This window comes from Hippopotamus amphibius, chromosome 5 (genome assembly GCF_030028045.1).
Source record: "Hippopotamus amphibius kiboko isolate mHipAmp2 chromosome 5, mHipAmp2.hap2, whole genome shotgun sequence".
Classification (NCBI taxonomy): Eukaryota; Metazoa; Chordata; class Mammalia; order Artiodactyla; family Hippopotamidae; genus Hippopotamus; species Hippopotamus amphibius.
This window is the reverse complement of record NC_080190.1, coordinates 29,828,938-29,854,637: the sequence shown is the minus strand read 5'-3', so window position 1 is coordinate 29,854,637 and position 25,700 is coordinate 29,828,938. Positions and strand designations below refer to the sequence as shown.

Sequence of the window (25,700 nt, the reverse complement as noted above, 5' to 3'; positions counted from 1 at the left end):
ACGTTGTGGCACCTGTACTAGAAAAAGCTTTCTTATTTATTTACTTTTCTCATGAATTTATGGTTTATCACTCAAAACAAAATGTAATATACTAGACTGTAAGCTCCTAACGAGCAGGAGGTGTTGTCAACAATTTTCTGTTGGCTCATTCCTAATAGGGTCCTGTGTTATTAATTTGACCTCTGTCACTCTCCTGAGCCCCAAATTTCTGTGGCTGGACAGGCAGACATTCTGCATACCTTCTGGAAAAGCTTGTCATCAGGCGTGGGGGTATTAGCAGTGCGGCGGAAACCTCGGATCCGGTGCTCAAGGGACTTGTCATATGGGTAATTGGCCACCACGGCCCCTCCATGGAGATTGGCTGAAAGGACAAAGTTGAAGGAGCGGATCCACTTGATCACAGCCTGGGTCTCGGGTTCTACCTGAGGAGAGGTGAGAGCTTGGTGGTGAAGCTGCAGCTGAAGCCAAATGGCTCCTCACATGAGTTTGTTAGCAAGTGGCCTGAGAGGATGGCATGTCTGAATAAAGCAAAGAGAGTCCTACCAGATATGAGAAGTGCATGTGGGGAAATTTTGATCTTTTGCTTGATAGTTTAACAAGTTAAGTGAATGGAACACTTTTTCAAAATGAAATCTCATGTGGAATCTCAGTATTCAAAATAGCTAAAAAGAGGTCATTGAGGGCAGTGAGACTATTGTGCTTGATGCAAAACGGTAGATACATGTCATGATACATTTGTGAAAACCCACTGAATATACAACACGAAGAGTGGACGCTAGTGTAAACTATGATGACAAGTCATTGTAGGTTCATCATTGTAACAAATGTACCACTCTGTGGGAGATGTGGATAATGGGAACCAGGGAATATATGATAGTATTTTGTACCTTCCACTCAATTTTGCTGTGAACCTGAAACTGCTCAAAAATAAAGTCTATCCAAAAAAAAAAAAAAGAGAGAGAGAAAGAGAAAGAGAGAGGGAGAAAAAGAACAGTTTGAAGAAGGTAGCATGGTTGGAGAGCTCAGAGCCCCAGTTTGGTGTCTCTCTGGCAACAAAGAAAGGGTTCTCCAATTTACCCACTGTTCCAGTAGCTTCTGGAGCTCTTCTGCAGAAATCTAGGGTTCTAGTAAATATATCTGAAAATTGCTAGTTTACAGCAATGGTTTTCAACCTCCTCCTGCCCCCAACACATCTGCTGTAATGTTGACATGTAATGTTCTCCTACAGTTATATCCAAATTTCATGAATTAGACACACTATAACATGGGCCAGACTTGGCTACGTAGTGAGATTCCAGCCTTTGTATTGCAGATGATATTGCTAATGAGTGACAGTATTCTAAAGAAATCTACTGGACTTGTAGCATACGTAAATAATTTACAGTCTTCATTTTTTCCCTCCCCTCAAGATGGATGTGCTTAGAGGTTATGCGGTGTTAATGTATTAATGGCTCCTCCTGGACCAATGGTCAGCTGTGAAAGCCCCCATCTTTTCCATCCCAAGGGAGACAGAATGAATACTGTTGTTTCACCTAATCAGAATGAATGTAATCCCAGAGACACTAGTCCAGCTCTGTGACCAGGGCTCAGATGCTTTAAAGCAGTCCTTTCCCCATGTTCTAAGATTCCATCCATCAGAAAGAGGCCAGCCTCTCACTGTTCCTGGCCCTCAAGGCTGTCCCATCAAGAGCAGGAGAGCTTTGCATTATCTTTTTTTCATCTAAGATGCAGACAGAGGAGCCAGTGGGAGTCTAATTATTACTGGTTCAATTACCTTATTTTATGTAGACAAGCTTAATAAATCAGAACATCCTTCTGGCTGGATATGCCAATGAGTGCAAAGTTATTTTTTTAATACATTTATTTTATTTATTGGTTGCATCGGGTCTCTGTTGCTGCATGCGGGCTTTCTCTAGTTGCAGTGAGCCAGGGCTACTCTTCATTGCAGTGCATGGGCTTCTCAGTGCGGTGGTTTCTCTTATTGTGGAGCACGGGCTCTAGGCGCTTGGGCTTCAACAGTTGTGGCATGCAGGCTCAACAGTTGTGGCTCTCGGGCTTTAGAGCACAGGTTTGGCAGTTGTGGTGCACAGGCTTAGCTGCTCCATGGCATGTGGAATCTTCCTGGACCAGGGCTCGAACCTGCATCCCCTGCATTGACAGGTGGATTCTTAACCACTGCGCTACCAGGGAAGCCCGCAAAGTTATTTTTGATGTATTATGTCGGCATGACTTTTGCTTCAATTCCAAGGGAAAAAAAACTGATGATATTCCATCTAGAAACCCCCAATATAAAGCCTTACACCTGCTTTATTTTTCTCTCCCCAGTCTCTTAAGTTTAGGTATTCACAAAGAGAATGTTTAGAACTAGCCCACATGGTGTAAGAAGCAGCATGGTGGTGATGCTCCGAGGATGACAAGAGTCATTTCCAGGAACAGGCCGACCATCAGGAGGGAACCATTCCCATTACCAAGGGGTGAGAGGCCTGGGAGCATCAAATGGGATCCTTTGATTGAGAAAGTAAGGGAAATGAGAGTATGCTAAAGTAGTCAAGGGTCATATAGAAAGAGAAGAAGAAAAACTTCTCTTCTAAGGGTGATACTCCCTGAACCTCCTTCTATAGCTAATTGTTGATAAGTATACAGTTCATCACATGCAAGAGAGATTTCTCTTTAGAATGCTACAGTTCTCAGGCTTCCCTGCTGGCGCAGTGGTTACGAGTCCACCTGCTAATGCAGGGGACACGGGTTTGAACCCTGGTCTGGGAATATTCCAAATGCCTCAGAGCAGCTAAGCCCATGTGCCACAACTGCTGAGCCCACGTGCCACAATTACCGAAGCCTGTGCACCTACAGCCTGTGCTCCACAACAAGAGAAGCCATGGCAATGAGAAGTCCGAGCACCGCAACAAAGAGTAGCCCCTGCTCTCCGCAACTACAGAAAGCCCGTGTGCAGTAACAAAGACCCAACACAGCCAACAAATAAATAAATAAATAAAATTAAAAAAAAAAAAGAATGCTACAGTTCTCTGTCAACAGGGTAGCGCAGGAGAAAGAATGTCAGATGAGGGGTTAGAAGACCTGGGTTTTAATCTTGAGTCCATCAATTACTAGCTGTGTGAGTTTAAGCTATTTTTTCTATAGGTGATACCTGTAAAACGGGGATGGACAGCATTGCTTGATGCATTTACCACAGTGCTATGATGATCATCTGAAACACTAGCTGAGAAAGCATTCTAAAAAATGATCAAGTGCTGTGCAACAGTATGATACCATTTTCACCCCCTTCACCACTCTCACCACTAACATCAAACATCATGTGCTCAGTGAAGGGCTCTGTGCTCAAGGAGAGAAGAAATACAGACGCATATGATACGGTTAGCACTGCTCTGGACAGACCAGCATGGAGTTGGGTTGATGCTTCATTCTTGCTTGTTTAGTTGATGTGCAGATTGAGAGAAGAAATTCCAGATGTGATTTACCTGCTTCTGCATGCAAATTTCGTCTCATACCTGACTTTTCCAGTTGTCTGGAAGGGGCAAGTGGTGGTTGGGGCCTCCGTTCTTCTCATTGTAGTAGATGTAGGTATTGAGATCGGGAAAGTTGCGGTTCAGGTCCACTCCATTTGCATTGTTTCTGCCAACCAGATACCCAGAAATGTCCCGGTCCTAGTGGGAAAAGGAAGAGATGAAATATGACAGTTTCAGACTAGATGCTCTTTTGAAGAACACTGTATAGTTTTTTTTTTTTTTCACACATTAGCTCGATCTATCAAATGATGTAGCATTTTCTGCTTTAACTCATCCAAAGTACCAGTGGTATGGTTCAAGTTTCCCTGTAGACCATGTGCTTGAGGTAGAGATCCCAGGAGAAGCTCTAACAAAAAGAAGGTGTTTCAGGATAATGGGAACCCCTATTTAAAAAAATGTTTATGGGACTTCCCTGGTGGTCCAGTGGTTAAGAATCGGCCTTCCAATGCAGGGGCCATGGGTTTGATCCCTGGTCAGGGAACTGAGATACCACATGCCGCGGGGCAACTAAGCCCACATGCCACAACCACAGAGCCTAGACCCTCTGAAGCCCGCATGACACAACTAAGAGAAGCCCTTGCACCACAGTGAAAGATCCTGCATGCCACAGCTGGGACCTGATGCAGCCAAAACTAAATAAATGAATAAATAAATATTTAAAAATAAAAAACCCTCCAATGTTTAAAATATTTAAATAAATGAATGAATAAATAAATATTATGTTTGTCTAATCAGAATGACAGAAGTATATGCAGTGAGAAAGTATAATTTTTTCAGTATATATATTTTTTCAGATTATTTTCCATTATAGGTTATTACAAGATATTGACTATAGTTCCCCATACTATACAGTAAATTCTTGTTGTTTATCTAGTTTATGTATAGTAGTTTGTATCTGTTAATCCCATACTCATAATTTATCTCTCCCTCATCTCTTTCTTCTTTGGTAACTATAAGTCTGTCTTCTATGTCCAAGTCTGTTTCTGTTCTGTATAAAGATTCATTTCCATTATTTTTTAGATTCCACTTACAAGTGATATCACTTATCACTTATAATATTTGTCTTTCTCTGTCTGACTTACTGTACTTAGTATGATAATCTCTAGGTCCATCCATCGCTGCAAATGGCAATATTTCATTCCTTTTTACGACTGAGTAATATATTCCATTGGATATTTATACCACATCTTCTTAAACCAATCGTCTGTTGATGGGCACTTTGGTTGTTTCCATGTCTTGGCTATTGTAAATAGTGCTGCTACGAACATTGGGGTGCATATATCTTTTCGGATTAGAGTTTTCATCTTTTCCAGATATACGCCCAGGAGTGGGATCACTGAATCATATGGTAGCTCTATTGTTAGTTTTTTAAGGACTGTCCACACTGTTTTCCATAGTGGCTGCACCAGCTTACATTCCCACCAACAGTGCAGGAGGGTGGGAACCCCTATTTTTAAAAAACGGTTTTATTGATACATACAGCTTACATACCACAACATTCATCCATTTTAAGCATACAATTCAATGAATTTTAGTATGCTTACAGAATTGTGCAACTTTTACCACAATTTAAGGATATCTCTATCACTCTGAAAAGAAATCTCATGCCCATTTACAGTCACTCCTCATTTTTACTCCAGCCCTAGGTAATCACTTTCTGTCGCTATGGATTTGCTTTTTCTAGACATTTCAATAAGGTGGATCATATATTATATGCTTGGCTTTTTTCACTGGGCAAAATGTTTTTGAGGTTCCTCCATGTTGTAGCATGTATCAGTTCTTCATTCTCTTTTATTTCTGAGTAATTCCACGATATGGATTTATCACATTTTGTTTATCCATTCACCAGTTAATAGACTGTATCTGTTTCCTGGGACTGCTGTAACAAATTACCACAAACTAGTTGGCTTAAAACTTCAGAAATGTATTCTCTCACAGTTCTGGAGGCTAGAAGTCTGAACTCAAGATGGCAGCAAGGTCATGCTCTCTAAAGGCTTTAAAGGAGGATGCTTCTTGGACTCTTCTAGCTTCTGGTGGTTGCTGGTAGTCCTAGGTGTTCTACTTCCATCTTCACATAGCCTTCTCCCCTGTATGTCTGTGTCTCTGAGTACAAATTGCTTTCTTCTTATAAGGACACCAGTTATTTTTGACTTAGGTCCCCTGATCCAGTATGACTTCACTTTAACTTGATTACATATGCAAAGACCCTATTTCTAAATAAGGTCATATTCATAGGTTCCAGGTAGACATGAATTGGAGGGGGCAGAGGATATACTATTAAACCCAGTACATGGGTATTTGGTTTGTTTCCACGTTTTGGCTATTGTGGATAATGCCACCGTGAACATTTGTGTATAAGTCTGTGTGTGGACGTATGTTTTCATTTCTAATATCCAGTAGTAGAACTGCTGGATCGTAAAGTAAGTCCATATTTAACTTTTTCAGAAACTGCTAAACTGTTTTCCAAAGTGGAAACCATCCCCTCCTTTATTATTTTTACTTAGGATCCTTGGTTATCTTTTTTCTGAGCAATATCAACTTCATGGATCCCTTAACCTCTCTGCTCACACTTCACATTTCATCATTTATTTGGTCATGTATTCACTCATTCATTCATCCATTTAATCAATCCACATCTATTTAGGTCTATCTCTATTCAAAGCCCTCTGAAAGACACTAGGGAAAGAGATCATGAGACATTATGCTAGCTTTCCAGGAATTCATGGTATATATGGGGAGATAGATATTTACATAAATAACTAAAATATATAAAGTGGTGGAATAGAGATAAGTTCACAGGCTCTTTTTTTAAATAAACTTATTTTATTTATTTATTGGCTGCATTGGGTCTTTGCTGCTGCACATGGGCTTTTTCTAGTTGTGGCGAGCAGAGGCTACTCTTCATTGTGGTGCACGGGCTCCTCACTGTAGTGGCTTCTCTTGTTGTGGAGCATGGGCTCTAGGTGCATGGGCTTCAGTAGTTGCGCCACACTCATGGCTCACGGGCTCTAGAGCACAGGCTCTAACAGTTGTGGCGCACAGGCTTAATTGCTCTGCGGCATGCGGAATCTTCCCAGATCAGGGCTCGAACCTATGTCCCCCGCATTGGCAGGCAGATTCTTAATCACTGCGCCATCTAGGAAGTCCAAGTTCACAGGCTCTTGCAAAACTGAAATGCTATTTGATGTTTTGTTTGACATTGGAGAAGGGGAATAGTGTCCACTGGAGCCCTGTGGACTGAGAGGGGAGAGCCTAAATTGGTGGCCATTCCTGGAAGTAGGGTGAATGCGTGGACACTAGGAGGCTAAAAACTCACAGATGTACTACTACTCTCATATTTTTCTAAGAACTCTTTATTGTTCTCAGATTTCTCTATTTTCATGGCATTGTGCTTGTATTTTATTCTTAAATCTCATTGAAAACATATTTTTTTACATTCTTTTAAGTTTCTTACATCAATTCTGTTCCAGTGCAAAACATTTATATGATTTTTCTATTTGGAGTTTGATTTTTCACTTCTGTGAGATAATGATTTTCAATATGCTTCCAGGGGTTTTCATTGCTTGCTGATTTGTATCAACGTAACTCATAACCATCCATGTTAAAGTTATGTTAATTTACCTATCAGTTGACTTACTACTCACACTGGGTCATTAGTTAGGCTGGCATTAAGGACTCCCTTTAACAGAAAGTTCCCATAAACAAGGTTCATTTATTAGTTTCCTATTACTGCTGTAATAAATTACCACAACCTTAGGGCTTAAACTTGCACAAACCGATGATCTTACAGTTTTGAAGGTCAGAAGATCGAAATGGGTCTCACAAGACCAAAATGTGTCAGCAGGGCTGTGCTCCTTCTGAAGTCTCTAAGGGAATCTGCTTCCCTAGAACATCTTCAAATCTCAATTTGACTATGACCTTCTGCCTCCCTCTTCCACATTTAAAGGACCTTGTGATTGGTTACACTGGGCCCACCCAAATAATCCAGGGTATTTTAAGGTCAGTTGATTAACAACTTTAAATCTGTCTGTAACCTTAATTCCCTTTGCCATGTAACATAACATATTTACAGGTTCCAGGGATTAGGACTTGAACATCTTTGGGAGATGGAGCCACATTGCTCTACCTTACCTACAGGTGCCTTTAAATTTAGGTGGCCAGGCAGGTCTTCCCTGTGTAGCCATGCAGACAGGTTTCCTCTGGGTATGGCATGTAGCTCTGGGAGTCTGAGAACCCGATGGGTCCTCTCTTGGGTTCAGGCTCAAGATCTGCTCCCTTCAAACAAGTGTATAGCAGGTGAGCAGAGGTGACTGCCTCCCCAGAGATGGCTCTAGGATTTGGCAGGGATTTTCTCCACTACCTCCCACCCCCACTTCATTGCACAAAAGACATGGGCAGGTCTGAAGTGCTTCTCCAGTCTACCCACTGCAATACAGGGAAGGACTAGTAGGAGGAAAGCAGCCAGGCGGGGTTCTCCCCCACACCACTCTCAAATTGTCCTATTCTTTTGAAAACTCAAGTCTTGAGGCACGTTCATGTCCATCTCTCTGATTTCCACTGGGGGGGGACAATGTTTTCTTTGTTTTTTTGTTTGTTTTTTTCATTTGTTGAGTCACATCAGCAGGAGGTTGTAAGATTGCAAGGGTCGATTTGTGTTTGGCTCAACATCTTGGCTCCGTTCCCCTCCCTGCTTCTCCTCACCCTTCAGCCCTGTCCCCTAGTAGGTTTAAACCAGGATGGGCCATTCAAGGAGAGATATTGAGTGGATCCACTTGTATGGGACACAGTGGTCAGAGTCATGTAGTCAGAGAGCGGAAGGTGGTTGCCAGGAGCTGAGAGGAGGGGAAAATGGGAAGTTACTAATGAAGGGCTATAAAGTTTCGGTTGAACAAGATAGATAAGTTCTGGAGATCAGCTGTACAACATTTTACCTATAGTCAATACTGTATTGTACACTTGAAATTTTGTTAAGACGGTAGATCTCATTTTAGGTGTTCTTACACAATAAAACCAAATTTTTAAAAAAGTAGAGTCGTAAATTCTAGTCTTAAACATAAAAAACATTTTAAGACTATCCCCCAACAAACATATTTTTAAATGAAAAATAAAAAATAAGAAAAACAACTCTTATTTACACCTATCTCCAAAAAAAAAAAAAAAAAAAGAGTCCCAAACAAGCCAGGTTTAAATACATCTTTTAAAGAAACATATCCATTGTGTAAGACAGATACCTGCCCTCACCCCCTGAAAATTCTAATTCAGTAGATTTGGGGTGGGGAGAGGACCTGGGAATCTGTATTTCAAAAATCTTCGCCTATGATTCTGATGCACAGCCACAAAAGAATCACTGATTTAAAGTTAGGCACATTGATATTTTGAATTTATGTTAGGAAATAAAGTAAACCCCGTAAACATATTTTTTTTTGGCTTGTCCCTGAACAATGTAACTCTAAGATAAAGAATTCAAAGGCTGAGTACTATACTAGTAGAGGAAAAAGCTGTACAGAAATGTAATAAAGTATGAAGAATCTATAACAGGACTAATCCGCCACCCCGCAATTCTTGAGAAAAACTCGTTCTTTCTCTTTTCCTCCCCCAATTCAGATGGAAGTGCATTGTGGGAGGAAGAAGAGTATTTAGGGTTTGAAGCTAAAAGTTCAGGGAAGAAGGGCTATTTTGCACTATCCCTTCACACCTGTTCAGTATTTTCCAGTTGATAAAGTGTTATCACTGATAGCGCTTCATTGATCCTCACAATGAAATGGAGAACTCAGATGGAAAGGCGGGGACGGAACTGAGGCTCAGAGAGAACCCACATTCATTGCCTAGGGTGCTACAGGGCTGAATTTGTCCTCACACTTCATTCTATTTCTCCAGCTTATCCTCTATCACATCGTGGCAGTCACAGTGAGGACACCTGGTCCCCCTCCTTTTCCTTACTCCCTAAGACGGCTCTGCTCTCTACAGGGCCTTCCCCCCTGGGGCTCGGTACCTGGGCGGCGGCGGCCACCTCATAGCCGTCGGGGTTCATGGACGGCAGGATGTGAATGCGCGTGCCCTCCACTAGCTGCACGATGCGCTGGTTCCGGTTGCGGAACTCCTCGCACAGGAACTCTGACAGCTGCAGCAGCAGCTCGCGACCCAGCACCTCGTTGCCATGCATGTTCCCCACGTACTTGACTTCTGGTTCCACTGCAAGCAGGAGAAACACACATAAAGAAGACGGGGAAAGCTTGCAAGTGCCTTTGATTCCTAACCATACAAAGGGACGTTTTCCTTCTTTTTCAGTATGAATAAAAGAAAACCTTATGCTTCTGTTCGGACTTTTCCAATAATCCTGTGCCCCCTTTGAACAAATTGCAGCTACAAATGCTACAAAAATTCATGCCAGGGATAATAATGTCTACTATTTACTAAAGCCCCACTGCATACTAGGCATTTACGTTACTGCTAATCTTCACAGAAAACCCGTAAAGTAGGCATTATGAGTCTTAGGGTGAGGGTACGGCGTATGGAAGAGGTTAAGTAAATTGTCTGAGGTCACCTGGCTGATTAATAATAGAGGTCAAAGCCCAGGTGGCACTAAGGTAGCTTAATGCTTCTCAGAGACAAATCTTTTCAGGATACGGACGGTGCTTTCCCAAGATCTGCTGGCCTGGAGTACTCTAGGCTATAGCGTAACAGTTCCTAATTGTACCAGTTGAAAATTTAATTTTCCTGGTACTCAGGAAACTAAAATCTCCCCTTCATATCTGAGAATGCTGTGTCTTGAGGCACAGAGTAGGAAGGAGTCTATGTATGTCTCATTCCTCAGTCTTTTCTTTGGCTATGTTAACTGTTCAACTGAAGTAAGAATTGAGGTCATGAAAAGAGCCTCTAGAATCACTTAAAGAAAATCATTCTTGCCCCCTTTTAAAAGGAAGGAGAAAATCTCTTGCCAAGTGTTTCACTTCCACCCAACACCCTCCTGCCTCCATACCTTTTCTGATTCTGTGCTTCTTCATCTCCACATTTCCATGTCCTCCTCACCATACATCTAGGTTCAAATGCTCCTTACTCAGTGAAGCATCTTGGATTCTCCTTGCTGGAAGTGAACTCCCTATTAAACTTCCCTTTTATGATACTTACCACTTTCTACTCTGAGTTTTGCCTAGTTTTGCACAGGTCCTGTTTTCTTTACTGGACCTGGCCTTGGCAATGTATATCATTTTTAATTTTCTTTAGGATACAATCCATTGTTATTTATCTGAGTAAATCTACAGCAGTCTTTCTCAGAGGAATGTCTATAACTCATAAGGATTGTGTGGTGGATTTTCTATCATGTGCATTCTTTAATCTTAGTGTATTTCTTTAATCTTACCCTGTCTTTCTTACTTTTCTTGGTGTTAAGCTATCCCTTATTTTAGGACAGGATGGTGAGAGCAGATGGCAGGTAGTATTCTTCAACATCCTTATTCAGTAAAATAAAATCTGGAAAATCTATTTTAGTCCCCTCCAATCTCATATATATATATATTTATATATCATATAATTATATATATATTTATATATCATATAATTATATATATATTTATATATCATATAATTATATATATTTTATATATCATATAATTATATATATAAATATATATATATATAATACATGTATGTGTGTGTGTGTGAAATCCAAAAGTTTGGGAACCACTGCCCTGTAGAACCTAGCATAGTGCCTTGCTCTTAGTAGGTGCTCAGTGTAAAATTCTTTTGTCTCTACTTTCTATATATCCATAATGCAACCACTTCTCCTAACAACCACTGCCATCATTTTGGTTCAAGCTCCCATACTCGCATGCCTGGATTATTACAATAAATCTCCTACTTGAACTCCTTGCATCTGCCCAGCCATGCAAGTCTATTCTCCTGAGTCAGTGGTTGGCAAACTTTTCCTGTAAAGGACTAGATAGTAAATCATTTGGGCTTCCTGGGTTATATTGTCCTCATTGCAGCTACTCAACGCTTCCAGTGAAAGCAGATGTAGACGATACAAAAACAAATAGGTGTGACTGTTTCAGTGAAATTTTATTTACCAAAACAGGTAGCTGGCCCTCAAGGCTCTAGTTTGCTGACCCTTGTTTTTTGTGATCTTTTAAAAGTTTTAGTCAGATCACTTCACTCCTTTGCTTAAAACCCTATTGTGGCTTCTCACTTCACTCAGAGCAAAAGCCGAATTGTTTGCAAAGCCCCATAAGGCTCCGCATGATCTCCTCCTGTCCAGTATCTCCAACAACTCTGCTCTGACCTTGCTTTCCCATGGTTCCCTCTCCTGGAGCCACAGGGGCCTCCTCACTGCTCCTCACACATGCCAAGCACTTTCCTGCTCTTCCCTCTGCACAGTGTTTTCCTCCCCAATAGCAGTATGGCACCTCCATCACATACTCAGAAATCACCTCGAAGTAGAAGTTTTCCCAAAAAGCAACACCCCTCCCCCACTCAACCCACAATTCTCCATGACTCCCTATCTCTCTGTCCTGGTTTCTTTTTTATTTTTTTAAACTCTCTCTCTCTTTTTTTTTTTTTAAAGAACTTTTATTGAGATATAATTGACATACAATAAACTGCATATATTTAAAGTGTACAATTTGATACTTTTTTTCTTATTAGTAATGTATACATGGCAATCCCAATCTCCCAATTCATCCCACCTCAACCCCCCCTCCCCACTTGGTGTCCATATGTTTGTTCTCTACACCTGTGCCTCTATTTCTGCCTTGCAAACCGGTTGATCTGTACCATTTTTCTAGATTCCACATATATTCATTAATATACGATATTTGCTTTTCTCTTTCTGACTTACTTCACTCTGTATGACAGTCTCTAGGTCCATCCATGTCTCTACAAATGTCCCAATTTCGTTCTTTTTACAGCTGAGTAATATTCTATTGTATATATGTACCACATCTTCTTTATCCATTCATCTGTTGATGGACATTTAGGTTGCTTCCATGAGCTGGCTATCCTTCCTGGTTTCTTTTTCTCAATAGCACTTATTTTCATCTGATATAATATATATTTATTTAGTTACCTATCTATTGCCAATCTTACCTCACTAGAATTAAGGCCCTGAGGGCAGAGTCTTTGTTTTATTCTCTGTGCTATATTCAGAGTCTATCAAAGTGCTTACATTGAGTAGATAATCAGTAATTGTGGAATAATTAAGGAATGAATGGATGGACACTTTATAGGGCATCAGAGAAAAGAGAGATCAGTGAGGTAGAATAGTATGAAAAGCTTCAAGAAAGGCCTTGAATGCTAGAAAGTACAGAGGGCACCAAGAAAGGGCATGGAGTGAGGGGCTAAGCCTACAATGTCCATTAGCACCCACAAGCTTCCACAATGAACACACAATCTGAGTAAAAGCAAGGTGTTTGCTATGCAAGTGTATTTTCAAAGCAAGGCCCTTATCGTCACCTAATCACATAGCCTTCCTTGAGTCAGCCTTCCACCCCTCCTCGCACCCTCCCCCGCACTGGCCATGCAAGATTCTGAAGCTCTCATGGACAGAATCCACTCTGTGAGGTTGTGATTGAAGGTTTTTAAGCAAGGCAGTAAGGGGATTATATCAGTACTGGGGCATGCAGCATCTGTGTCTTAAATGAAAGGTTTAGAGAATGCTGGCTGCTAGGAGTTGGAGAATAGTCAGGAGCCCAGTACAATCATTTAGTCACGTTGTGATGGAATTTGGGCTAGAGTGAGGGGTGTGGAGTGGAGAGGAAAAGAGACTTGAGGCTGACAATTTGAAAGAGGAACTGATATACTTGAATGTCACAATTGCTGTAAGTAAAGTGGTAAGAAATTAGAAATGATGTAAATGCCCATCAATAAATGAACTGTTAAATAACAACCATGCAACGATGGAATATTATGCAGCCAAAAAATGATAATGTAGATCTACATTTACAGACATGGATGCGATTCATCAAAGACTATGAAATGAGAAAAGCAGATATAGTATAATTCCATTTTTATAAAAAAATGACGTGTGCATAAGGGGAGGTGGCTTAGACATGCGTAGAAGAAAGTCTGGAAGGAGATACATCAATATGTTAATAATGATCATCTGTGAGTGATGGGATTATGGGTGAGGTTTTTTCCTCATCTAATTTCTATTTTAATCCAAACATGGATTGCTTTTACAACAGAAACAAACTAACAATAAATAATGCAATGAACAAAATGAATACCCCAGACCTCAAACTCTCTCCTGGATCCCATACTCTGATTACACTGTCATTCCCCAAAGAGCTATCCCTAAACTCTTCTAAGTTTCCTGGCAGAACTGGAAGGGCTAATTGTTTCTCCAGAGGCATTGGATAGGGAAAGGCAGAATAGTAAGAGCAAGGGAGAAAGAAGGGTAATGGGAGGGAAGGCAGGGGAGATGAGAAGGGAGCAGGGAAGAAGACTCACCTTTTACCGTTAAGGTCTTGAGCAAACAAAACCCAAAAAGGAGGAACAGACTGGAGCCTGAATTGGGGTTGCAGCTCCCCAGAGGCAGGGCTCGTTTGAGAGCTAAGCAAGGAAATACTTAGCACAGGCTGAGGAAGTGGTGATACTTTATGGGTGCAGGGGTCCAGGGACCTCCCCAGAAACCACCCCAGTTACTGGATTTGTAAGGGAAGGGTCCTGCCCCCACAAACTTTAAGACATGCTCAGGGCTTACAGGGCTCATGGATTCCAGGGTAGTCGCTGAATTCCAGCACGTAGAGGTGTCTCCCCTTCACACTGCGCCCAATGCTGTAAACCCGCGTGATGTGGGGGCATTCATTGTGCACCTTGTACAGCGTCCGCACGAGGTCATCATAGCGGTGGTGGTGAAAGGTCACTGGGGCAACCAACTTGAAGAGAAGGAGGTGGAGGAAGATTGAAACGAGGTCTGACATCTTGCTGGGCTTTTTCGGAGACTCACTAAAATGGGTCCTGCTTCTCCCAGTAACCAGTCAAAATCCAAGGGTGAAGAATCAGCTCTTCCTAGTTTCCCGCCAGAAACACCAGTGTGACAGCACCTGGGAAGAAAGTTCAGAACTGCCCCTCCAAAGCCAGAAATTATTTATGTAGCTCTGGAATAGGCACTCATCTCCCCTCCCCCATTTCTCTGCCTCCCCTAATCCATGAAAACCTTTTGAAAGATTTTTGCACTTCTCCAGATTGGGTAGTTTCACTGATTCTGGTTTACTGATTAACTGGACTGTAAACAGGCTTCAATAAATAGCTGCTTATAACCCTTTGATGCCTGGAGAATTTTGAGAAGCTTGGCCTGTCCTTGTTCCCTACATCCCACAATATAGGAAGGGGTATTAAAATAGAGCACTCTGTCTTTTTTATCCATTCTACATCCTATCTTTCTGAAGCACAGCTCTGTCTTGTCACTTTTCTCCTCAAAAATCTTTCAACCAGGTACCATTGAGAAAATAAAAAGGTAAACCACAGGTTGGGAGAAAACAGTTGCCAATCATGTATCTGACAATATATGCAGAAAAAATCAAGAACTCTTACAACCCAGTAATAAAACAAACAACCCAATTTAAAAGTGGGCAAAAGATCTGAATAGATATTTTACTAAAGTAGATATATGAATGACTAATGAGTACATTAAAGATGTTCAACATTATTGGTCATTAAGGAAATGTAACTTAAAACCACAATGAGATATCACATCATATCTACTAGAATGACTATAATCAAAAAGACACAGTGTTGTTGAGAATAGGGAGAAACTAGAACCCTCACATATTGCTGATGGGAATACAAATGGTGCAGCCACTTCGGAAAACAGTTTTGAGTTTCTTAAAAGTTTAAATACATATTTATTATACAATCCAGCAGTTTTACTCCTAGGTATCTAACTAAGAGAAATGAAAACACATGTCCACACAAAAACTAGTATGTGAATGTTCACAGCAGTATTATTCACAATAGAAAAGGAGAAACAATCCAAATGCCCGTTAACTAATGAATGGAGAAACAAAATACGGCATATCCATACAATGGAATATCATCTGACAATGAAAAGGAGTGAAGTACTGATACATTGTACGGATTAAAAATATTAGGTTCAGTGAAAGAAGTAAGACACAAAAGATCACATATTAGATGATCCAATTCATATGAGAGATTTAGAAAAGACAAACATACAGAGACAGAAAGTAAATTAGAGGTTGGCTAGGGCTAGGAGTGAAAATGTAGAGTGACTATAAATGGGCACAAGATTTCTTCTTAGGGTGATAGAAGTGTTCTAAAATTAGATGTGGTGACTGTACAACTCTGTAAATATACTAAAATTCATTGAATTGCAAACAGGAAGCAGATGAAATTTATGGTATACAAATTTTATATATGAGTCCACCAACTGGTAGATAAATTAAATGTGGTATAGCCATACAATTGAACACTATTTAGCAATAGAAAGGAATAAAACACTAATACATGCTACAACATGGATGGACTTCAAAAACACTATACTAACTGTAAGGAGCCAACACTGAAAACCCACTTATTGTATGATTCCATTTATATGAAATGTCCTGCAAAAGTAAACCTACAGAGATAGAAAGTAAAATAGTGACTTACTAGGGCTGGGAGTGGGAATGGAGATTCACTGTAAATGGGCACAAGGGATCTTGTTGGAGTAATGAGGATGTTCTAAAACCGGGTGATGGTGATGGTTGCATAACTTGGTAAATTTACTAGAAATCATTGAATTTACACACTTAAAATAGATGAATTTTATGGTATGTAAATTATACTTCAATAAAAGTTTTTTAAAGCAAAAAACAAAAAGTTTCAGTGGATCTTCACGCGCTAGAGTGTAAAATCCAAGCGCTTCTGCCTGGTTTTTTAATAATTAAAATTAATTTATTTATTTGTTTGTTGGCTGCTTTGGGTCTTTGTTGCAGCATGTGGGCTTTCTCTAGTTGCAGAGAGTGGGGACTGCTCTTCATTGTGGTGTGCAGGCTTCTCATTGTGGTGGCTTCTCTTGTTGTGGAGCATGGGCTCTAGGCATGTGGGTTTCAGTAGTTGTGGCATATAGGCTCAGTAGTTGTGGCATATGGGCTTAGTTGCTCCTCAGCACGTGGGATCTTCCTGGACCAGGGATTGAACCTGTGTCCCGTGCATTGGCAGGCACATTCTTAACCACTGTGCCACCAGGGAAGCCCTTCTGCCTGGTTTTTAAATCAGTTCTACCAGGTCCAATTGTGACCTCACTCCAGTGCAGCCCCACCGCACTGCCTACTGTCTTCTGAGCATGCCCTCATCACCTGCCTTCCTGCTTTTGCTTATGCTGTTTCCCCAGGCAGCTTAACTCAACTCCTAACCCTGGGTCTTCCTTATATCCCCTTGAGATTGCTGTTACCATCAGTCTCTGTATCTCCAATCTTATGACTTTGCCTGTTAGACACTTATCCACTGCACTAGGTGTTAGGTGCTAGGACCAAGGGAAGCCCTGCTGATGGGTTGTTCCTGCCCCCTGGGATGATCATCAGCCTCTAGCACATAGCCTGGCTCAGGCGCACATTTGTTGAATGAATGAATAGACCCATTATTGACTTTTCCTCTTGCATCCTGCAGTATAGTATAACCTGTCAGTAAAGACAGCTATCAACTCTTGGATATATTGGGTGAACAAACCATAGACAGGCCAGCCTGGCCCACAGATGGTCTAGAGAGTTGCCCCAAGATAAGTACTAAATCAGCAGTACCACAGAGTAAAAACCACGGGATTTTGCACCCACTGCTAAAATCGCATAATTTTCTGACGAGATCCTGACACCCCAGGTGGTGAGTGCAGGCATCAAGAGAGAAGGTTGAAAGGACATCACTAATGCTGTTACACATTAAGCCCTTGATCTAGGACTTATGACATAAAATTTATATTTTAAGGCAGGACAAGAAAAAATTAAACATACAATTCTCTCTCTGTGTTTGTTTGGACCTCCTCCCTCCCTCCTTCATGTGCAGTGTGCATCCGTGTTACACATTAACCAGAGCTCCTCAAAGATGGACCTGCTCTACAGTAAAGATCAATTTTTTTCCTACCAATGTAACTTCTTCAAAGAATATTGTTCTTTCCCAGCTCTGTAGGTGTCATGGTGACTTGCTGCTTGCTTTGTATGTGCTTACCTGGACCATGTATCCTTGGTGACCTTTACGTAAAATATTAATGTCATTTTTTTTAAGACATTCATTTATTTTTATTTTTTGGCTGTGTTCAGTCTTTGTTGCTGTGAGAGGGTTTTCTCTAGTTGCAGCAAGTGAGGGCTACTCTTCGTTGAGGTGCACGGGCTTCTCATTTCCGTTGTTTCTCTTGTTGTGTGTGGCTTCTAGGTGCGTGGGCTTCAGTAGTTGCAGAGCATGGGCTCAGTGGTTGTGGCACACGAGCTTAGTTGCTCCGCAGCATGTGGGATCTTCCTGGACCAGGGGTCAAGCCCATGGTCCCTTGCATTGGCAGGCGGATTCTTAACAACTGTGTCACCAGGGAAGTCCCCAGTACGTCATTTTGATGTACAATGCTTTGTCTCGAAAATGTATGTGACTGTGCCTTTGACTCCTAACAGGTGGAACAGTTCTCAGAGCTAAGAATCTGCTTCACAGGTTACAATCCTAAGTTTGGCTCAAATAAAATTCCCATTTTTCTGTCTTAACTTGACAGTTAATTGAATTTTTGTCAGCAGGACAATATCTACTGTCACTATTGAAGGCTTGGCTTAGTAGTCCCTAGATAACCCCAGATTGTTTCTCTGTAGAAGAATTCCGATTTCTCTGGTAAATGTTTCTTTAGTTCTTATGGTGCTCTCACTCATGATAAATAGATGACACCCATTATCTGAGAGAGAGATGTACCCTCCCTGCTTGTATGCACTTTGGAGTGTTGTAAACAGGGAATACCCTCTGCATATCAGGGCTGAGATCGACACTCCTTCCCTGGAATTTCACATAGAGTACCACAGCATATGTCCTAAAGCCAGAGGGCATAGGACGCCTCTCAAAGCAACTAGAAGAAGAAGGAACTTGAGTGTCAGGGGGATATAATATTTTTTAAAAAATTTTTATAGTGTCACTGAGATATAATTTACATATAACATTGTGTACATTTAAGGTATAAAACGTGATTACTTAATACACATATGCATTGCAAAATGATTGCCATGTTAGGGTTAATTAACACCTCCATGGACTTGTGTGTGTGTGTGTGTGTGTGTGTGATGACAACATGTGTGATCTACTCTGTCAGCAACTTTCAAATGTATAATACAGTCCTATAAACTATAGTCATCATGCTGTACATTAGAACCCCAGAACTTATTCATCTTATAGCTTGAAGTCTGTACTCTTTGCCCAACATCTCATTTCCCCTACCCCCCAGCCCCAGCCGACTACCGTTCTACTCTGTTTCTATGAGTATGGCTTTTTCAGATTCCACGTATAAGGGAGATCATACAGTATCTGTCTTTTTCTACCTGGCTTATTTCACTTAGCATATGCAGAGATATACAATTTTAAATATAAGTTCAACTCCCTCTTAGGCCATTTGATCTTGGGCAAAATAATTAACTTCTATAGCCTAGTTTCCCTCTGTATAGGATGGAGAAGAAGACAGCTCCTTCCACATGAGTTGTGTGAATCAAACAAGATAATATACATAAAGGCCTTTTGCATGGTGCCTAGTACATAGTAAGGGCTTAATAAATATTACTAGCAGTATTAATAGTAGCAGCAGCAGCAGCATTAAGCATCTATCTACTCTGTGCTAGAGACCAGGCTAGGTGACATATATATATATGTATAAAGGTTAGGAGAGTGTAGGGCAAAAGGAACCTGGCTGAGCGTGGAGAGTAAAGGAAGTCAGTCCTCAGGACAGATCTTCCAATTCTCTGTCTGGAATGTTCTTCTCCCAGCTCATCTCATACTTCTGATATTAGCACTATGGTGAAGTACACATGGAAGCCTTCCCCTGATATCTCATCTAAAGAGGCCTCCCCTGGTTATGCTCAGTCTTATCTCCTGTTTATTTCAATCAGAATATTTGACTTAGTCTGTAATTACCTCATTTAGGTATTTACTTCTTTATTGTCTACTGGCTTTCTCTCCCAGTAAAAGATAAACTCAGTGAAGGCCAAGACTAACTTATCTTACCGTTCACCACTAAATCCCAGTACAACGTGCTGGATAAATTTTAAAATGAAGGAAGTGACGTATGAACTGAGACCTGAGATGTGAATGAGTTGATGTGAACCAGATTTAAAGTGGTAGAGGAGTGTGTGTCTGGGGAGAGTTCCGAGAGGCGTGAGCCCTATTGATTCCTCCTTACCCCGCTGACCCTGTAGCAGTCTGCTAGGATCTCTTCTTGAATTTCTTCTCTTTATCGGCACTTAATTCCAGATGCTCTCATTCGTAAATTCCACATTAAGCTAATGACTCTCAAATTTATGTCTCTTGCTTCTACTTCTCTGAACTCCAAAACTGTACTCCAACTATGTACCCCATACCTCCATGAGGATTTCTAACAGGCACCCATGCCTAGGGCCGCTAACCACCCTCCAGTCCCTGGAGCCAGAACAGAGCCTTACAGATACAAACTGTGTTCACAAATGGCACCAACTGACGATGGGTCAGTTGGATGAGGAGAAACCCCAGTGCTCCCTTTTCACCTTGCCCTGCTTAATATTTCTTCAAAGCATTTATTGCCATCTGATATATTGTATAGTTACTTGTCTGTTTATTGTCTTCTCTCCCTATAAGGATATAAGCACCTTGTGGACAGAGAATTGATCTCTTTTATTTTCTGATGTGTCTCTAGCAACTGGACTGGGGCCTGGCAGATAGTAATTTCCCACTAAATACTTGTGGAGTCAGTGAATGACTGAATGATTAAATGCTTTTACCAACATTAATCCCATTTGAACTTCACCGCAATCTTTCTTGGGACCATTATATTCCATTTACATATACGAAGACCCCTAAAATTTAAATGATTTTCCCAGCTCATATAACATATAGGTAGAAAATCTGGAGGGACTTCCCTGGTAGTGCAGTGGTTAAGAATCTGCCTACCAATGCAGGGGACACAGGTTCGATCCCTGGGCCGGGAAGATCTCACATGCTGCAAAGCAGCTAAGCTCACGTGCCACAACTATTTAGAGCCCATGCTCCACAACCACTGAGCTCATGTGCCACGACTACTGAAGCCTGTGTGCCCTAGAGCCTACGTGCCACAATTACTGAGCCCACATGCTACAACTACTGAAGCCTGCATGCCTGGAGCCCATGCTCCACAACAAGAGAAGCCACTATACTGGGAAACCCAAGCACCACAACAAAGAGTAGCCCCTGCTTGCTGCAATTAGAGAAAGCCCATGCACAGCAACGAAGACCCAACACAGCCAAAATAAATAAATTAATTAATTAATTAAAAAAAAAGAAAATCTGGAGATTAAATTAGCTTTCTGACTCCAAAGCCTGGTGCTTTCCATAACACAGGAATGCCTCCATCACACGGGCCTGGTTACATCATGAAAACTGCTTCTAATCAGCTTCCAGTTCTTAAGGGTAACTAAAAATCATTCTTTTAAAAAATAACTTTATATACTTATGTAAAAATGAGATATGTTTGTTATTGTCAACTATAAATTAGAATTTGCCATCTGCCTGTACAAGAATTAAATCACTTTGTGCTGCTGTAGCTACTGACCTTCCACATCCCCTGAAGGGAATTCATGGTGGAGACCAGGAATGAGGCACTCTGCTTTGGAGGATGGGCAGAACAGGTCTTCAGATAGTTCGATGTTTTCAGGAGCTGATTTTATGAGTCCAACCCTTGCATTTCCTCATATCTAGAAAAGCAGTAAATCCCTACATGGTGAGGTCTGCTCCTCGTGACTAGCAGAAACCCCCTACAAAAAAATGTGTTTGATTGCATGTACTCCTCCTTTACCAAGAATACATATATACTAATCTTCCCCTCTGCCTCTTTGGAACAGTTTCTCAGAATTATCTGGGATGCTGTCTCCCAGGCTGCAGTCCTCATTTTGCCCCAAATAAACTCAACTTGCAACTCTCACGTTGTGCATTTTTTTAAGTTGACATTATGAAAACACAGAAAAGTACAAGGATTAAAATAAGATACTAACCCCATACCCCATCAGCTAGGAATAACCACTGTTATCAACTGGCGGCAATCAATCTTATTGTGACGACTCTTAAAAACTGTTCCTTCCCTTTTCAGTTTCCCTAAATTGGCAAATATTACCACAATTGATCCAATTTCTTAGACCAAAATCTAGGACTCATCCACAGTCCCTCTCTTTATCTCATTCCCCATATCACCAAGTTATACAGACTGCTTCGAAAATATGTCTGGAAACTATTTCCCTCACCTTGACCACTGTCATAGTCCAGGTGACCATATCTTTCTTGCTTGGATGGTGACGAGAGCTCATCATAGATTTCTTATTTGGAGAATGACAAAAGCCTCCTCTAATATTCTGTTTTTCTTTTTTTTTTTGCCCTACTAGTTTTCTTCCATACACAATAGCCAGAGTGTTTTAAAAACGTAAATTACTTTCTGACTCAAAACATTTCAGCAATTTCCCATACTTAAAATAAAAAATTCTTACAATTGCATAAAGGCCCAGTAAGCAAGAGTCACAAAATCCTTTTAATGTCTTAAACACACCAAGCTTATATCTACCCCAGGGCCTTTACACTTGCTTTTATTTTCTGCCTGGAATGCTCTTATCCAAAATGTTTTCCCTCTATATCACTTAAGTCCACACTCAAATACCACCACCCTAGAGTGGCTGGCCCTGACTTTCTCACCTAAACTAGTCCTTGGCTGCTACCCCTTACCATTCTCTACTCCTTTACTTGATTATTCTTCATAATACTTATTATTATCTAGAGGCAATCTATATAATTATTTGTTCCTTTTTTGTGGGGGGCGTGTATTCACCACTAAAATAAATACTGCATGAAGGCAAGGATTACTGTCTTGTTTTTTTTTCTTTTCTTTTTCTTCTAACCATTTTGTCCTCAATGCTTAACATAATGTCTAACACATACTAGGTACTCACTAAATGTTTGTAAAAGAATGAATTTGCAGATAGAGGGATAGATAAATAATTTTACAAAAAGGGGACCATAGTCTTTATGGTTTTAAAAATAAAAATTACTCCATTGAACATATATTTTTTTTTTTTTTTGAACATATATTTAACAGAAGAAAAAGAAGTTGAAATAAAGCTGAAGGGATCACTTAGCTTTAGAAAAATGTTTCTTCACAAGATGAAATAATAGTTGCCAACTAATGGCTCTAAAGGAAAAAAAAACAGAAATCATTAAAGGGAGGTGATTACATTGCTATGTTTTTTCTTTTTCTTTTTTTTTAAATAATTCATTTATTTATCATAAACTTATTTATTATAAACTTATTTATTGGCTGCATTGGGTCTTTGTTGCTGCACACAGGCTTTCTCTAGTTGCAGTGAGCAGGGGCTACTCTTCATTTTGGTGCGCAGGCTTCTCATTGCTGTGGCTTCTCTTGCTGCAGAGCACAGGCTCTAGGTGCATGGGCTTCAGTAGTTGTGGCACGTAGGCTCAACAGTTGTGGTTCACAGGCTCTAGAGCACAGGCTCAGTAGTTTTGGCACATGGGCTTAGTTGCTCCATGGCATGTGGGATCTTCCTGGCCCAAGGATCGAACCCTTGTCCCCTGCATTAGCAGGCAGATTCTTAACAACTGTGCCACCAGGGAAGCTCCTGTTGCTATGTTTTTTCTTTTCTTCTTTCTTTCTTTTTTTATAAGTTTATTTATTTATTTAATTTTTGGGGCTGCTTTGGGTTTTTGTTGCTGTGCATGGGATTTCTCTGCTTGTGGTGTGTGGGCTTCTTATTGTGGTGGCTTCTCTTCTAGAGCACAGGCTCTAGGCGTGTGGGCTTCAGTAGTTGCGGCTTGTGGGCTCCGTAGCTGTGGCACGCGGACTTCAGTGGTTGTGGCTCATGGGCTCAGTAGCTGTGGTGCACAGGCTTAGTTGCTCGGTGGCCTGTGGGATCTTCCCGGACTAGGGATCCAACCCACGTCCCCGGCATTGGCAGGCAGATTCTTAACCACTGCACCACCAGGGAAGCCCCTGTTGCTATGTTTTTCCAAAAACATTTGTAGAGAAGGAAAAAGAGTGCAACAGAAATAAACTTAAGTTTATATTTTCAAGATTATTAGGCTGATACTTTTTCAAAATGCATTTATCTGGCCTCTGCAATAAATTTCTTTTACTCCTTAAAACCCATCACAAAATCAAAGCTGTCAATGCCTCTTATAAAAAGCCATGTATTCCTGGTGCTCCGAGGCTGTGCTGAGCTCTTTGTAATGCTCTTCTTTTTTTCTTTTATTTTTCTTCCTGAATTCTTCCTTTTGCCCCCTCCCTGCTATGCTGCATTCCTGAATGGCTTTCTCTATATTCTCTGATTTTCATCACTGTTCCCTGCCCCCAGTGCCCTATATCCTTTAGGATTAGATAGAAAATGCCAAATGACTGGAGCTTGACTTCTTTCTTACACAAATGGAGCTTGGAAGCAACTGGTTAAAGACCAGTGTTGTGTTCATCAAATGGCCCAAGCTCCTTCTTGTTGCTCTACCTATCTCAACCCACACTTAACTTATTGTCCAGATAGATGTTCCAGCCCCATTGTCACATTCACAATCCAGCCACCAGGAAGCCACAAACCAGTCACAAAACCCCCACATATTGTACGATTCCACTTACATATGGTGTGTGCATTATATCTCAATAAAGCTGCTTAAAAAATAAAAACAAAAGCAAACTTTGCACAGTTTTACACATGGCTCCCACTTACATCTCATAGGTGAGAAGGCAGTCACGTGGTCATGTCCACACACAGGGAAACTACCAAACGTAGTCTTTATCCCAGCCAGTTAGCCGTGTGCTCAGCTAAAAATCAGGGGTCCTGGTATAGCACAGGGAACTATATTCAACATGTTGTAATAACCTACAATGGAAAAGAATCTGAAAAAGAATATTATATACATATATATATACACACACAGGTATATATAACTGAATCACTTTGCTAAACACCAGAAACTATCACAACATTGTAAATTAACTCCACTTCAATTTTAAAAAATCAGAGGTTCTCTTACAGTAAAAAGAGAGGACAGATATCGCAGAACACTGACCATCTTTAACCCACCTTTTGTCAGACCTTATTATACCGTGTCCATCTGCCTGAAGAGGATCACTGCATGTACTTCTCAGGAACATGAAACTTAATTTTAGGTAAATTGATCTCTTTCCCAGAGTCTGTGCAGGGATGTATTGGCTCTGTGTTCTCATATATTTTAGGTCAAAATTCTCTTCATTTGGCAGTCATTCTTCATAGTTTTGTTTTATAACTTTTTCCTTATTAATTGAAGGCAGAAGTTTGTGGTAGTTGTTTTACTTTTTGCTCTTATTTTGCTTTCAGTTGGTTTCAAGTGTTGGAAGTGAATTCAAAATGCCCTTTCCCTGCTATCTTTAACTGGAATTTGCCAGAAGAAATATTCTTGAATATTCTTGCCTCTAAACTCACCCCTTCTGGAGTTTCTTCTGTTTTTTGGATCTAGTGGTACCTTCAGCGTTGGATGTTCACTGTTCCGTATAGACAGGCTGCTCCTCCTGACCAGATAAGCTTCCCTGAGAACTCCGCCCCGCCAATACACACATTGTCTCACTTGTCAATAACAGTTTTGTATAATCTGTAGAGCGCTGTGCACATGTCAGTTGTATTTGTTATTTCCCGTATTGCCTTGACTAGGACGCCTTCCCACTTTCCCCTTCCTCAGAGCCCTCAGATGCAGCCCGTTAAATCTGCCTTCTGTTTGTCCCTAGAGCAGCATTTCTTGGAAAACAGCGCCACCTGTAAAACGCGGGAGCCAGATTCTTCCTTCTCACTCACCTCCCGCGTTTACTCACCCTCGAGGCCCTCTCAGTTCTCTTTCCTGCCGATCCTCACCACGCCCCTGCTTCTCGCCTGCAGAGCCAGTGCCTGGTTCTGCGTTCCTTCACCCCTGCCTGGACCGGCCCTGCTGCCTGGAACTCACCGCCGCCAGCCACACACCTCACACCGCAGCAACTCAACCACATCA

At 41.1% G+C, this 25,700-nt stretch overlaps 1 protein-coding gene across 3 annotated transcripts in view; it reads right to left on the bottom strand.

The window, feature by feature from the left end:
- The window catches only part of CPN1 (carboxypeptidase N subunit 1), a 31,624-nt gene extending 10,320 nt beyond the window's left edge, over window positions 1-21,304 (bottom strand). The window contains exons 1-5 of one of the 3 annotated variants that reach the window (XM_057734208.1): window positions 21,250-21,304; window positions 14,224-14,398; window positions 9,520-9,719; window positions 3,510-3,665; window positions 240-422 (exon numbers count right to left, since the gene is read on the bottom strand). In XM_057734208.1, coding sequence (XP_057590191.1) covers window positions 240-422; window positions 3,510-3,665; window positions 9,520-9,719; window positions 14,224-14,398; window positions 21,250-21,276 — 741 coding nt within the window. In that variant the 5' untranslated portion in view covers window positions 21,277-21,304. Of the gene's footprint in view, window positions 1-239; window positions 423-3,509; window positions 3,666-9,519; window positions 9,720-10,506; window positions 10,590-14,223; window positions 14,603-21,249 lie in introns of those variants that run through there. The other 2 variants (XM_057734207.1, XM_057734209.1) reach the window with 2 other exon arrangements.
- Window positions 21,305-25,700: the final 4,396 nt, after the last annotated feature.